The 15146-nt window shown below is 47.2% G+C and overlaps 1 protein-coding gene across 1 annotated transcript in view; it reads right to left on the reverse strand.

Annotated features, from left to right (window-relative positions):
- Positions 1–15146, reverse strand: part of XXYLT1 (xyloside xylosyltransferase 1) — a gene marked incomplete at its 5' end in the record, with an annotated part of 213020 nt that overhangs the window by 180652 nt on the left and 17222 nt on the right. Inside the window, one exon of the mRNA XM_029069642.1 lies at positions 2422–2569. Coding sequence (XP_028925475.1) covers positions 2422–2569 — 148 coding nt within the window. The remainder of the gene's footprint in view (positions 1–2421; positions 2570–15146) is intronic.

Below are 15146 nucleotides of genomic sequence, written 5' to 3' on the forward strand. Positions count from 1 at the left end.
CTAGAACCCGGACAGGCACCTAGAGCCTCGATAGTTTAGAACCCAGACCCTTCAAACCTCGAGAACCTAGAACCTCAATAGTCTGGAACTTCAGCAGTCTAGGGAGGGTGTTCCAGGCCAGAGGCAGATGAGATCATGGAATTTCCAAGGTTCTAGGTTCCTGAGGTTCTAGACTCCTGGGGGGGTTCTGAGTCGCCATGGTCCTAGCCCTGAGGCTCCAGACTGTTGATGTTCTAGACTATTGAGGTTCTAGGCTCTCGGGGTTTGAAGGGTCTGGGTTCTAGACTACTGAGGCTCTAGATTCTCAAGGTTCTAGACTACTGAGGTTCTAGATTACTGAGGCTCAAGGTTCCCAAGGTTCTAGGTCCCTGGGTTCTAGAGAAGCAGCGTGGCTCAGTGGAAAGGGCATGGGATTGGGAGTCAGAGGTCATGGGTTCAAATCCTGGTTCAGCCGCTTGTCAGCTGTGTGACTTTGGGCAAGTCACTTTACTTCTCTAGGCCTCAGTTACCTCATCTGCAAAATGGGGATGAAGACTGTGAGCCCCAGGTGGGACAACCTGATCACCTTGCATCCTCCCCAGCACTTAGAACAGTGCTTTGCACATAGTAATCACTTAACAAATGCCATAATTAATTATTTTTATTATTACTAGACTACTGAAGTCCTAGACTACTAAGGCTCAAGGTCCCCAAGGCCCTAGGTTCCCAAGGATCTATCACCTAGGCTCAAGGTTCCCAAGGCTCTACGTCTCTAGGTTCTAGACTACTGAGGCTCTAGGTTCCCGACGTTCTACACTACCAAGACTCAAGGTCCCTGAGGCTCTAGGTTTCCACGGCTCTAAGGCTCTAGGTTCCTTAGGTCCCAGGTTCCTGAGGTCCCAGACTCCTGAAGCTCTGGGCTCCTGAGGTTCCAGGTTCCCATAGTTCTGGTGTCCTGAGGTTCGGAGATCCTGAATTTCCAGGTTCCTGAAGTTCTGGGGTCCTGAAGTTCTACTTGAGGTTCTGGCCTTCTGAGGTTGAGGGTGAGCTCAGCTGCTGCATTTACAGAGGTGGCAGCTGTACACCCCCCTTTAACCCCTAAAAAAGGAATAGGGAAAAAAGTGGAGGGAGGAAGAGGAGGTTGTTAGCCTGACTTCCGGTCCTCCTCTCCCTGCTCCTGTGCAGCCACGGGAGTTACTGGGCCCCCACCTGCCAATACCATAATAGACATAACTGAAACACGACATAAGAAAAAGGCTCTCAAGGTATATTACAAAAACTGTCTGGAAGGAGGAACTGCGACCAGGGGAACAGTACACCACATTTCACCCACTTAGCCCTACCTAGCCTGACAACTGCTAGCAACAACATCTACCCCAATATAATAATGTATGTTCGCCTTTGAAATGCAACAGTAACAACAAAATGACTCCATTAATCTCTTTGGTAACACAGACTCCATGAAAGAGAAGCAGTGGCGCCTAGGGGAAAGAGCATAGGCCTTGGAAGCAGGGGACCTGGGTTCCAAACCTGGCTCTGCCCCTTTTCTGCTGTGTGACCTGAGGTAAGCGATTCTCTGAGCTTCATTTCCCTTATCTGTAAAATGGGGATTTCACACCACTTCTTATTTCTACTTAGATTGTGAGCTCTGGGTGAGACGGGGACTGTGCCCAATCTGATTGTCTTGTCTCTACCCCAGTGCTTAATACAGCGGTCAGAGCACTTAACAAATATCACAACTATTAGGTATTCTTAATTAGATACCAATGCCAAGAAAAATCTTCTCTGAACTGTAAAGGCCCATGACAAGTCTTCTAGGCAGTCTCCCCCTTCCCTTCATCTTTCTTTGCTCCCTCCCTTCGGCTACTTTGGGAGAGCTAGGCCCTATCGCAGATCCCCTCAGGATCCTCAAATGGCAACACCTGGGCAAGGGGAGAGTCTGCTCGACACGTCTGCTGTCAGAGTTATTAGCGGCTGGATGTGGATCCTGGAGAAAAATAGGCTTTGTAGAGCTTGAGAGTAAACATCTGGAACTTGGCCATCGTGGACCTCAGCTGGACCATCTGAGCATCGCTGTGCAGGAATGAGGAGGACCAGGTGGGCGTGCCCAGGGCTCATCAGACCTCACCCCAGGTTCACGACGGACAAGCCACACTGGCCCTTCACCACACCTCAGTCCCCATTTCCGAAGAAGCTTTCTCACTCCCAACCGAGCTCCAAACCATCTAGTCCAGCTGAAGCTCTGATCAGGGGACACCCAGAGATCGATGTCAACCTTTTCCAGCCCAAGGAGAAGTTCCTCACTGGTCACATCCCACGTGTCATTAGTGACACAAAAATTTCGAGATTGAAGGGGAGAGCTGGGAGGGGACCAAAGAAAGCTGGAGGAGGAAATCCAACCGAGCTTGATGGCTACCATTTTCTCCAAATGGCCGAGCTTACCTTTGGGCATGATCTGATGCATGGCCACCGAGAGGAAGAAGATGGAATCGCTGTAGTAGGTACCCGAGCCCGCGCTGAAGTGTTTCTGCATGGACTCCACAATAGGGAAGAGTTTTTCGGTCAATACATTGACATCGTGGAATATGACCTGTGGCACACAAAGAACAGACAAGGGGGAAAGTAAAATGAGCCATGGGAAATCATAGACGTGTTAACGTGAGCTTCTACTTCCACGGCACCTTGGCCTCTGAGCTTCCGAACTGCATTAGGGAAGCAGTGTGGCCTAGTGGAGGAAGCACGGATCTGGGAGCCAGAGGATCTGGCTTCTAATCTCAGCTCCGCCACTTGCCGGCTGTGTGACCTTAGGTGAGTCACTTAACTTCTCTGTGCCTCAGTTAACTCATCCAAAAAATGGAGATTCAACGCCTGTTCTCCCTCCTATTTGACTTTGAGCCCCGTGTTGGGACAAGGACTCTGTCTCATCTGATTAACTTGTATCTGCCCCAGAGCTTGACAGAAAGTAAGTGCTTAATAAATACCACGTAGGCACAGGCTTTCAGAGTCAGGCCTGTGACTTAGTTGCATTTTTCCAGCATATTTTAGTTTGAGCGTAGAAATCTAGAAAGTAGCAGAAGCAGTGTGGCCTAGTAGAAGCAGCTTGGCCTAGTGGACAGACCATTGGCCTGGGAGTCAGAAGGACATGGGTTCTAATTCTGGCTCAGCCACTTGTCTGCTATGGGACCTTGAGCAAGTCACTTCACTTCTCTGTACCCGTTATCTCATCTGTAAAATGGGGATTAAGACGGTGAGCCCCATGTGGGACATGGACTGTGTCCAATTTGATTAGCTTGTATCTACCCCAGCGCTTGGGACAGTGCTGGGCACAGAGTAAGTGCTTAACAAGTACCATAAAAAAAATTCTTATTTCCCACAGCCTGCAGCTGGTAAGTATTTACCCAGAGTGTGTGGAGGCGGGGGAATGGTAAGTGCTCAATAAATGCGATTAAATGAATGGGGATAAGGCACTACATTTCATTTTCATCAATGGTATTTAATGAGCACTTACTATATACAAGCAATGTATGGAGCACTTGGGAGAGTACAATACAACAGAGTTGGCAAAAACGTTCCCTGCCCACAGTGAGCTTACAGTCTAGAGAGGCTTAGCCCTTATATACAAATCATTCCACTCTACTATTTCTCCCATCTATAATCTGAATGCTTGTCATCCCCTGTAACCTCCTTGTGGGCAAGGATCATGTCTACCAACTCTACTATATTCTACTCTCCCAAGTGCTTAGTTCAGTGCTCTGCACACAGTAAAGCTGCACAATAAAGGCCTCCGATTGGTTGACTGATTAGAAGAGATGCATTTCTAATCTCAAAGAGCGTGTCATCTTCCAGAGTGCAAGGGATTTACAGGAACAAAGATATATGCGCTGCAAAAAAGGCTGTTTTCCAAAACAGGTTTAAGCATATTCCACAAAAGGGCCAAGATAAAGGTCCAGAAAAGCTAAAGGTCACTGGGAAAAGGCACCGAATCTCCTAGCAAAAGGGCAAAGGTCAAGGGTCAGGGTCCACATTTTGGCAAAACTCACTTCCTTCAGCAAGATCCAGAAGACTATGTCATCAAGGCAAACTATATATCGTTCGTTTCATTTCTCCCTGCAATTTCATTTAAACCCATCTGTCAGAAAAATCCTTTTTTCCCTAAATTTGACAATTCCTAGGTTTTCCCACACTGATCCAATGGAATCTGTTGATCTCACTGAGCCCCACATCAAATTAGACCAAAGAGCAACGGTCCCCAACAGCTGGAGTCTATTACGAGCCGGAGTCTATTCTCGCCCGTGAGATGGTGACTTTGGGCTCGAAATGTATTCCGTTTGCGTGATCCAAACTGAATAAGTGGCTAGGGGAGTCACAACGCCAGACAGTAGAGGCGTTGGAGAGTCAGCCTGTCCACTGCCTGTTGCTGCCTCAAAGGCATCAACGTCATGATTGACGTTGCTTCCATTTGTTGCTGCCTGAAAAACATGGCTCTCTGTCCAAGCCAGGGGTTTGTCTGGATACTGGATTTATCGCTTGGCTGGTGCTGCGAGTTACAGCTTTAAAGAAGAGGAGATTCTTTACTTCTGACACACAGTCAATATCTTCCCTGCCGGTCGCTGGGACGAGAACAGGGAAGGAGAGAACCAGAACAGAAGGAGAAGCTGCCCGGCCTCGTGGATAAAGCCCGGATCTGGGAGTCAGAAGGACCTGGGTTCAAGTCCTGGCTACGCCACTTGTCGGCTTTGTGACCTTGGGCGAATCCCTTCACTTCTCTGGGCCTCAGTTACCTTATCTGGAAAATGGGGATTAAGACTGTGAGCCCTGCGTGGGCCAGGGATTGTGTCCAACCCTTTTGCTTGTATCCACCCCAGCCCTTAGAACAGTGCCTGGAACATAGGAAGCACTTAACCAATAACGCAATTGTTATTATTATTTGGAAAGCTGTAGGAGCTTTCTAAACTTGGCTTCACTGACACTGTCCTCTCCTGGTTCTTCTCCAGTCTCTCTGACTGCTCCTTCTCAGTCTCTTTTGTGGGCTCCTCCTCTGCCTCTCACCATCTAACTGTGGGAGTCCCTCAGGGCTCAGCACTGGGTCCCCTCCTAGTCTCCATTTACACCCACTCCCTTGGAGAACTCATTCGCTTCCACAGTTTCAAATGCCACCTCTATGCAGATGATTCTCAAATCTCTTCTCCAGCCCTGATCTCTCCTTCCGTTTCCTGCAGTTTCATATTTCCTCCCGCCTTCAGGACAACTCTCCTTGGATGTCCCACCTCAAATGCCACATGTCTAAAACAGAGCTCCTCGTCTTCCCACCCAAACCCTGCCCTCCCCAAGATTTTCCCATCACTGTAGACAGCACCACCATCCTCCTAGTCTCATTGTCGCCGAATTCTCTCTCTCTTTCGACCCTCGCATTCAATGTGATATGAAATTCTATCTGTTTTACCTTCTCAACGTCTCTAGAATCTGTTCTTTCCTCCCCATCCACACTGCTCCCAGCACTTATTTTCCACCCAGATTTTCCCACACTGATCCAATGGAATCTGTTGATCTTACTGAGCCCCACATCAAATCAGACCAAAGAGCAGCGGCCCCCGACAGCAGGAGTCTATTACAAGCCAGAGTCTATTACAAGCCAGAGTCTATTGTTGCCCATGAGATGGTGACTTCCTCCCCATCCACACTGCTCCCACGCTGATCCAAGCACTCATCATTTCCCACCTAGGCTACTATATCAGCCTCCTTACAGATCTCCCAGTATCCTCTCTCTCCCCTCTCTACTCCATCCTGCACCCTACTGCCGAGACCATTTTTCTCAAAAATCCCTCAGTCCATACTCCCCACTCCTCAAGAATCTCTGGTGATTGCCCGTCTACCTCAGCGTCAAACAGAAACTCCTTACCGTCAGCTCTAAGGCACTGAATCTCCGACTCCTAACCTTACATCGGTAATCTCCTACTACAACCCAAACCAAACACCCCACTCTTCTAACACCAATCTAGTCTCTGTACCTCAGTAGATTTCATCTCACCACCGACCTCTTATCCATGTTCTCCCTCAGGCCCGGAACTCCCTCCCCATTCATATCCAACGGTCCGCCCTCTCTCCACCTTCAAAACCCTCCTAAAAATCACACCTCCCCCAAGACGCCTTCCCAGACTAAGTCCTTGATTTCCTCTAGTGGCCAGCCCCTCTGTGTCAATTAAGATGTCCTCTAGAATATAAGCTCATTGTGGGCAGGCAATGTGTCCGTTTATTGTTATACTGTACACTTCCAAGAGGTTAGTACAGTGCTCTGCACATAGTACTTGCTCAATAAATACGCCTGAATGAACTAAGAACTGAGCTGACGACTTCTTACTCATCCCAGCCCAACACTACTTATGTAAACATTCTTACACTTTAGTATTTCCCCTATCCATAATATACTTTTAATCATATTAATGTCTGTCTCCTCGCCTAGGCAGTAATCTAGTTGTCTGCTAATTCTCTTGTATTGTCCTCTCCCAAGCATTAAATTTAGTGGTCTGCACATACTTTACTGTATCATACCCTCCCAAGAGTTTAGTACAGTGCTTGGCACACAATAAGTGCTCCATAAATACCACTGATTGATTCACTGTCTGTCGCTGATGCTTTTTTAAATTTGCATTTAAGATGTAGAAAATTACATCTGCCCAGACGAGCTATCCGAAGGAAAGAAAAAAACGGGAGACTTCTAGGGGAAAAACATCAAGATTCAGGGTTTTACAACTCACCAGTTTAAGTTATACTCAAAATATTCTCACGTGGGCTTGTCAACAGTTAGCTACTACATTTGGGAGTCATTTATAAAATCACAAACGGGATCCGGAATCTGAAAAAATCCACAAGCAGAGAGAGACACACACACAGACACTCCGACTCGTAAAGCCTACTGCTGATAAATTATTTTCTGGGTGAAAACATATCTAGAAGACTTAATGCGCCATGAAATGTATTCCTCAGTCATTTTTTTTAATCCACTAAAACGTGTAAATCACATCTTTTAAAGTAGGTTTGTCTCGTTCGGGGAATAATAATTTCACACAGTACAAATTCCACTCCCACCTCCTGGCATGCTCATTTATGAAGATGACAGAGTGTTAAGTCACAGACCCCCCCAGCAGTTTCAATGGGAACACCCCAGTGCAGCCAGCTGTCCCTTGGCCTCATGGAAGCAGGTGAAATTTCTAAAGTGGGAATAGCCATTCCCTGTTCGCTAGCTTCTTCCCTTGAGAATTCCACAAAGCCAAGGCCTTGGCAAAAAAGAATGATCTGTGAATAGACACTGATCTGGGTCTACCATCCAGAGGGAGGCAGAAAGCTGCCCAGGGGCAATAGGAAGTTAAACTCTGAACCAGCTACCCTCAATCAATCGATGGTATTGATTGAGCACTTTGGTGTAATGCACTGTACTAAGCACTAGGGAGAATACAACAGAGTTAGCAGACATGTTCCCTGTCTATAATGGGCTTACATTCTAAAGGGAGAGACAGGCATTAATATGAATAAATAAGTAATTTATAATAGTGTAACTGGTCAGGTCTTAGCCAGGCTGACAAACTTAGGCTGGTAGTGAGCGACAGGAAGCAGTTGGCTAAACGAACGCACTCCGTTAACTCCCAAAGGGCTGGGTGGCCAATAAGGCCAAATAATGAGTCCAGAATTAGTAAATATGGATGGGTCTTGTCCGACGATCCTTCTCCCTGCCAAATTCTGAGAATCTGCAGAAGCATAGAACAGTCAACTCCCTGGAGGCTGCAAGCTCCTCCCTGGAGACTGCATAGAGGTGGGAGTTAAAGCCAAAGGAGTGAATGAGTGGTTGTAGCTGGAGCATAGAAATACCATCATTATCATTATCCTTGTGGGCAGGGATCACATCAACCAACTGTACTGCACTGCATTTTTTTTAATGGCATTTAAGCGCTTACTATGTGCCAGACACTGTTCTAAGTTCTGGGATAGAAACAAGGCGATCAGGTTGGACAGAGTCCCTGTCCCACATGGGGCTCACAGTCCTAATCTCCATGACAGGTGAGGGAACTGAGTCCCAAAGAAGTGAAGTGATTCTCCCAAGTTCACACAGCAGACAAGTGATAATAATAATAATAATGTTGGTATTTGTTAAGCACTTACTATGTGCCGAGCACTGTTCTAAGCGCTGGGGTAGACATAGGGGAATCAGGTTGTCCCACATGGGGCTCACAGTCTTAATCCCCATTCTACAGATGAGGGAACTGAGGCGCAGAGAAGTGAAGTGACTTGCCCACAGTCACACAGCCGACAAGTGGCAGAGCTGGGATTCGAACTCATGAGCCCTGACTCCAAAGCCCATGCTCTTTCCACTGAGCCACGCTGCTTCTCAAGTGGTGGAGCCGGGGTCGGAACTCAAGTCCTTCTGACTTCCAGGCCCATGCTCTATCCACTAGGCCATGATGCTTCACTTTCTCAAGCGCTTAGGACAGCGTACAGTGAGCATTCAATAAATACCACTGAGGACGGCCCTGGGAGTCAAAAGGACTTGAGTTCTAATCCCGGCTCTCTGATGGATTAACACCCTATTTGCGAAACTTTCACCATGCCCCTCCCTCATCGCATGATTCAGCATCAGAGGAAATCTCAACTTTGCTCCAATTCCTCCTTCCATGAATCATTCCACTTCATATGAAGTTCTTCTGTTAATTTGAGAGTAGAACTGATGTTTATAAAGGAAGGTCAGTGCTCTCCAAGACCCAGTGAAGTCCAGAAGTAGGAAGAGAATAAACTATTGGGAAGATTTTATTGTCTATTAAAAAAACCCCACAAATGGAAGTCGGTCAATCTGTCTCTCCTATTCAGTACCGCTTTCTTTCTGCCACCCTGAAGGATTCTCCCCATTCAGCGAAGCAGTTTGGGTTAAGTGACTCCTCCAAGCCAGTTGGCTTGGTAAAGGCTCATGCCTCCGTTCTCTATTCTCCCATCAATCAATCAACGGTATTTCCTGAGCACTAACTATGTGCACACCACTGTACTAAGCATGTAGGCGAGTACAGTACAACAGACTTGGCAGATACTTTCGCTGCCCAAAATGAGCTTACCCAACCCGATGTCTTTGCTCCTTCCAAACTCAATCTTCTAGCTGAATCTGGTTCTGGACTCTACCATCGCCTTCTCCTTGCTCATACTCTTTTTTTTACGGTATTTGTTGATTGCTTATTGTGTACCAGGCACTGTATTAAGCACTGGGGTAGAGACAAACTAATTAGGTTGGAAAATCCCTATCCTACATAGGGCTCACAGTCTTATGCCCTATTTTTACAGATGAGGTAACTGAGGCACAGAGAAATGAAGTGACTTGCCCAAGGTCACCCAGCAGAGAAGTAGCAGAGCCCAGATGAGAATCCAGGTCTTTCTGACTCCCTGGCCCATGCTCTATCCACTAGTCCACGCCGCTCTTCATTCAGGCTTGGAACTTCTTCCGGCTCTGAATCAGATGGAGCTCAGTTTTGCCCCCAATCCAATCCCTCCTGAAATTTCACGTCCTTCAACAGGCTCTCCCTGATTAACTTCCCAGCATACTGAGCCATGCCATTCCTTCAGCCAACTCCAGCACCTTTGAACTTATTTACATGCTCTTCAGCCTCACTTCTCATACATATATATATGTGAGGCTAAAGAGCATGTAAATAAGTATATATATATTCAAGTCTTTATCTTGACTACTCAAGTTGTAAATACTTTTTATGCTGGTCTCTTCCCTGTTAGAGAATAAGTTCCTTATGGGTGGGGAATGTGTCACTTCCCAATAATAACTATGGTATCTGCTAAGCGCTTATTATGTTCCAGGCACTGTACTAAGTCCTGGGGTGGATAAAAGCAAACCGGGTTGGACACAGTCCCTCTCCCACATAGGGCTCACAGTCTTAATCCCCATTTTACAGAGGAGGTAACTGAGTCATACAAAAGTGAAGGGACTTGCCCACGGCTTCACGGCACACAAGTGGCTTAACTTTTGGCTCTGAGGCCCGTTCTCTAGCTACTGCACCATACTGCTTCCCAAGCATCCAGTATAATGAACTGTTCCAATAAGCACTACACCGTAGACTGAAAGCTCGTTGTGGGCAGGCAATGTGTTTATTGTTATATTGTACTCTCCCCAGGGCTTAGTACAGTGCTCTGCACACAGTAAGCACTCAATTAATACGACCGAACGAATGAATAAACAAAGACTACGCTACCACCACCACCGTCTAAGCCTCCTCAATTCCTGGCAGGCAGATCTGCTCTGAGAACCCGGCCTAAAGATAAGTAGGCACGGTCTGATCCGCCACCAGACTTAATCCGAAAACTGTGGTGTAACATGGCTATCGATCAGTGGCATTTACTGAGAATCCGCTGCACGTACATTCACTTATTTGTTCGATATGTTTATAAATACGTGTTTGTCTCCTTCATTAAAGTGTAGGCGGCTTGTTGGCGGGAAATGTGCCGCTTGCTGGCTCTTCCAAGTGCTTAGTATAAGGCGCTGCATCCAACGGGTACTCGAAAAATGTTATTAATATCACTATTACTAAGCACTTGGGAGCATACGCTCAAAGTATATAACCCAATCCTTGCCCTCAAAGAGTTATGATGGAGTCGGCCACGTGTGGAAACTAACACTTTCAAGACACTTTCAGAGAAAATATTTGCCACTCATAATAATAATAATAATAATAATGATGGTATTCGTTAAGCGCTTAACTTTGTGTCAGGCACTGTACTAAACGCTGGGGTAGATACAAAGCAGATCGGGTTGGACACAATCCTATTCTCACATGGGGCTCACAGTTTCAATCCCCATTTTACAGATGAGGTAACTGAGGCCCAGAGAAGCAAGGAGACTTGCCCAAGGTTACATAGCAGACAAGTGGCAGAGCCAGGATTAGAACCCATGAACTTCTGACTCCCAGGCCCGTGCTCAATCCACTACACCATGCTGCTTCATTCTGAAAATATCTGATTTTTTTGTGTGCTTCAAATGGACAGCCCGAAAGGTATCAATTTGCACTTCAGCTTTATTGGAGAGAAGCCAGATATATGCACCAGCTAGGTCCTTTCCTAATGCGACATTCATCACTCCAGGGCAATATAGTGAATTTTACTATTTAATTTCACAGAGCCAACAGCCAACAACTGAAAGAGAAAAAAAAAAATCCTGTCAGCCTCAACTCCCATGTAATTTCAAACTCCCAGTCACTTCACTTCTCTTGGGCCTCGGTTACCACATCTGGAAAATGGGGATTGAGACTGTGAGCCCCATGTGGGACATGAACTGTGTCCAACCTGACTCTCTGGTATCCACCCCAGGGCTCAGTAGAGTGCCTGGCACATAGTTAGCGCTTAACAAATATCATTATTATTATTATATTATCCCTTTTTCCTCAGAGTTCATGTTCCTTCAGCTTCGCAACCCCTTCCTTTCCCTCAGGCCCTGAGGAAGATTGGGAAAGAATACAGCTGAAGCAGCATGGCCTAATGGGTAGAGCATAGGCCTGAGAGTCCGAAGGACCTGCCTCTCCCCACTCCAGTCTGTTCTTCATTCCGCTGCCCGGCTCATCTTCCTGCAGAAACACCCTGGGCATGTCACTGCCCTCCTTAAAAACCTCCAGTGGTTGTCTATCAACCTCCACACGAAACAGAAACTTCTCACTCTGGGCTTCAAGGCTCTCCATCCCCTTGCCCCCTCCTACCTCTCCTCCCTTCTCTCTTTCTACTGCCCACCCCACACGCTCCGCTCCTCTGCCGCCCACTTCCTCACCGTCCCCCGTTCACTCCTATCCCGCCGTCGACCTCTGGCCCACGGCCTCCCGCTGTCCTGGAATGCCCTCCCTCCTCACCTCCGCCAAACTCTTCCCCTCTTCAAAGCCTTACTGAGAGCTCATCTCCCCCAAGAAGCCTTCCCAGACTGAGCTTCCCCTTTGCTCTCTGCTCCCTCTCTGCTGCCCCTCTGCCCTCTGCTCCCTCCCCGTTCCCCCCTTCACCTCCCCTCAGCTAAGCCCCCTTTACCTCTGCTCCTCCCCCCTCCTTTCCCCTCCCCTCAGCACTGTGCTTGTTTGTATATATTTTTATGACCCTATTTATTTTGTTAATGAGGTGTACATCCCTTTGATTCTATTTATCGTGATTATGTTGTCTTGTTTTTGTCCGTCTGTCTCCCCCGATGAGACCGTAAGCCCGACATTGGGCAGGGACTGTCTCTATCTGTTGCCGAATTGTATATTCCAAAGGCTTAGTAGAGTGCTCTGCACATAGTAAGCGCTCAATAAATTCTACTGAATGAATGAATGATTCAGGTCAGACATACAGTCCCTGTCCCATATGGGGATTAAATTCTACACACTCTTAGGTCACACAGGAGGCAAGTGACAGGACTGGGATCTGAACCCAGGTCCTCTGGTCCCGTTCTGTGCCCCTTCCACTAAAGCACAGTGCTTCCACGATAAAAGAAAGGGGAGGAAGATAGGAGGTGGAAAAACTCAAACCAAGACAAGTGCAGGTGCAGAAAAGTTATTGACGAACCTTTTGCTCCCCACATCCACCTTTCAACTTCCCCTCCATTCTTTCTGTGCCACAAAATTATATCAGTCCCAACCCCGGAGGTGGGTTAATGCCTGCATTTCAGCTTTGACCCAAATAGAATGAGCAGCAGCTCCTTCTTCTTTTCTGAGGAAAGCGCGATTTCAAATCTCCTCAGCTGCCCACAGGACATAAGTCCCGCCTTGCCGGACACACAAGTGCTCTTCACCCAAGATGCATATGGGCCGGCCTGCCTTGAAGCTAGCCTCCTGGGAGGGTCAGTCAGTCAATCGTATTTACTGAGCGCTTACTGTGTGCACAGCACTGTACTGTGTTCTTGGGAGAATAAAACAGAATATAATAGACATATTCCCTGCCTATAATGAGGTTACAGTCTAGAGGGGGAGACAGACATTGATAGAAATGAATAAACTACAGGTATGGACATAGGTGTCGTGGGTCTGGGAAGGGAGATGAATGAAGTGGAGAATTTCCCCATTTCCCCCCTTCAAAGCCTTCCTGAAAGCTCAGCTCCTCCAGGAGGCCTTCCCAGACTTAGCCTCCTTTTTCCTCTGCTCCTCCTCCCCTTTATTAATGATGTGTATATATCCATAATTCTATTTATTTATACTGATGCTATTGATGACTACTTATTTTGCTGTCTATCTCCTCCCTTCTAGACTGTGAGCCTTGTTGTTGCGTGGGGATTGTCTCTATCCGTTGCCAGATTGTACTTTCCAAGCGCTTAAACAGTGCTCTGCACACAGAAAGCACTCCATAAAGACGACTGAATGAATGAAGGAATGAAGGAATTGAGTCAGAGTGGCGCAGAAGGGAGTGGGAAAAGAGGAAAGGAGGGCTTAGTAAGTGAAGGCCTCTTGGAGGAGATGTGCCTTCAGTAAGGCTTTGAAGCGGAGGACCGTGATTGTCTGTTAGATATGAGGAGGGAGAGCGTTCCAGGTCTGAGGCAGGATGTGGGCAAGAGGAACGACCTGAGAGTAAACATCAAGTTGCCTCAATCAAACTCACATTACACTGGATCTCTTTTAATTAAAAAAAAAAAAAACCCACCTCAGAGGGCTCCATTTCTTTACAGGATATTAGAACTGTTCCTCTCCCTTGGGCTTCTGGCCCACCTGTCCATTCCAATTGGCAATGCACCAGGGAGTGGGAAAATACATGGTGGTCTGCAGCGAGACTCCCAACTCTCTCTCAAACCAGAGCTCTCTTCCCATCACCACGCCCCACCGGGGCCGGCTACCAACCTCGCTTTCTTTCCCTCCCACTCTTTCGCACCATCGCCGAGATAAGCAATCACCCAAAAAGCAAAACCAAGTAGCCGACGGGAGAGACTGAGGCAGAGAGACAAGGAGATACCCAGAATCCTTAGGGGGAAGGGTGGACCGGTGAACAACCGGCCGAAACGCGGCCGCCCCAAGCAACGATGAGGCCCAGGGTCGAGGCGGAGTCGGGGAAGGCCTGCGCGGCCTCTCCCGCTGACCTCCAGTCCACCCCGTGACTTCTCGTCCCTTCCCGGCCCGGACCCCGGCTGGATCGCTGTCCTTCTCCTGAGCCAGTGGCAGAGGTGGGATGCGGCTCACGCCTGGACTCTTAAACAAGATCAGCTGAGGCTGGCTCAGCTGTTTTGGGAAAAGAAAACAAACACGGGCCAGGAGGAAGAAAGCATAAAGTGTGTTCTTGCCAAAAGAACAACGTGATTTGGAAAAAACTATTTTCACATTTCAAGTTTTAGAATGTCGTTTCAGGCAAAGAGCGGGGTCCCCCGAGTTGCTTCTCAAGGTAATCTGGAAAGAGCATTTTACAAAGACCACGTCTCCAACTACGCTGGAGAAGTAGCATGGCTTAACGGATAGAGCCCAGGGCTGGGAGTCAGAAGGACTTGGGTTATAATCCCTGCTCCGCCATAAATCCGCTGTGTACCTTGGACAACTCACTTCACTTCTCTGTGCCTCAGTTATCTCATCTGTAAAATGGGGATAAGAGTGTTAGCCCCATATGGGATATGGACTGTGTCTGACCTGATTAACTTGCATCTACCCTAGCGCTTAGAACAGTGCTTAGCCTGTAGTAAGTACTTAAGTACTGTAATTATTATTATTTTGCGAGATCAAAAGGTTTGGGTGCATATATTTATATCTATTATCTATTAGATTATCTATTTATATCACGTGCGCTTTTATAATATAGACTTGTATTAGCCACCCAATGCTGTTTGACTTGTACTTTACTGCTCGCTTGCAGCGCCTGATGTCAGTTCATTTCTGCAAGCTAAAAACAAACTAGTTTTGTTTGTGAAAAGCAAAGTACATTCCGTGGGTTTCCTAAACAAACATTTATAATCCAGTTCCAGCCTTCCCCCCAAGAAAGGAACCTTTCATTCGAAATTTTTCGAAGTGCTTATTTTTGTCCTCATTTTTTTCCTCTGCTTGCTTCCCTCCTCTCACTAAGCTGAACAGCACTACCCCATCCTAATAATGTTGGTATTTGTTAAGCACTTACTCTGTGCAGAGCACTGTTCTAAGCGCTGGGGGAGATACGGGGTAATCAGTTTGTCCCACGTGAGGCTCACAGTCTTAATCCCCATTTTACAG

This window comes from Ornithorhynchus anatinus, chromosome 7 (genome assembly GCF_004115215.2).
Source record: "Ornithorhynchus anatinus isolate Pmale09 chromosome 7, mOrnAna1.pri.v4, whole genome shotgun sequence".
In the NCBI taxonomy this organism is placed as follows: Eukaryota; Metazoa; Chordata; class Mammalia; order Monotremata; family Ornithorhynchidae; genus Ornithorhynchus; species Ornithorhynchus anatinus.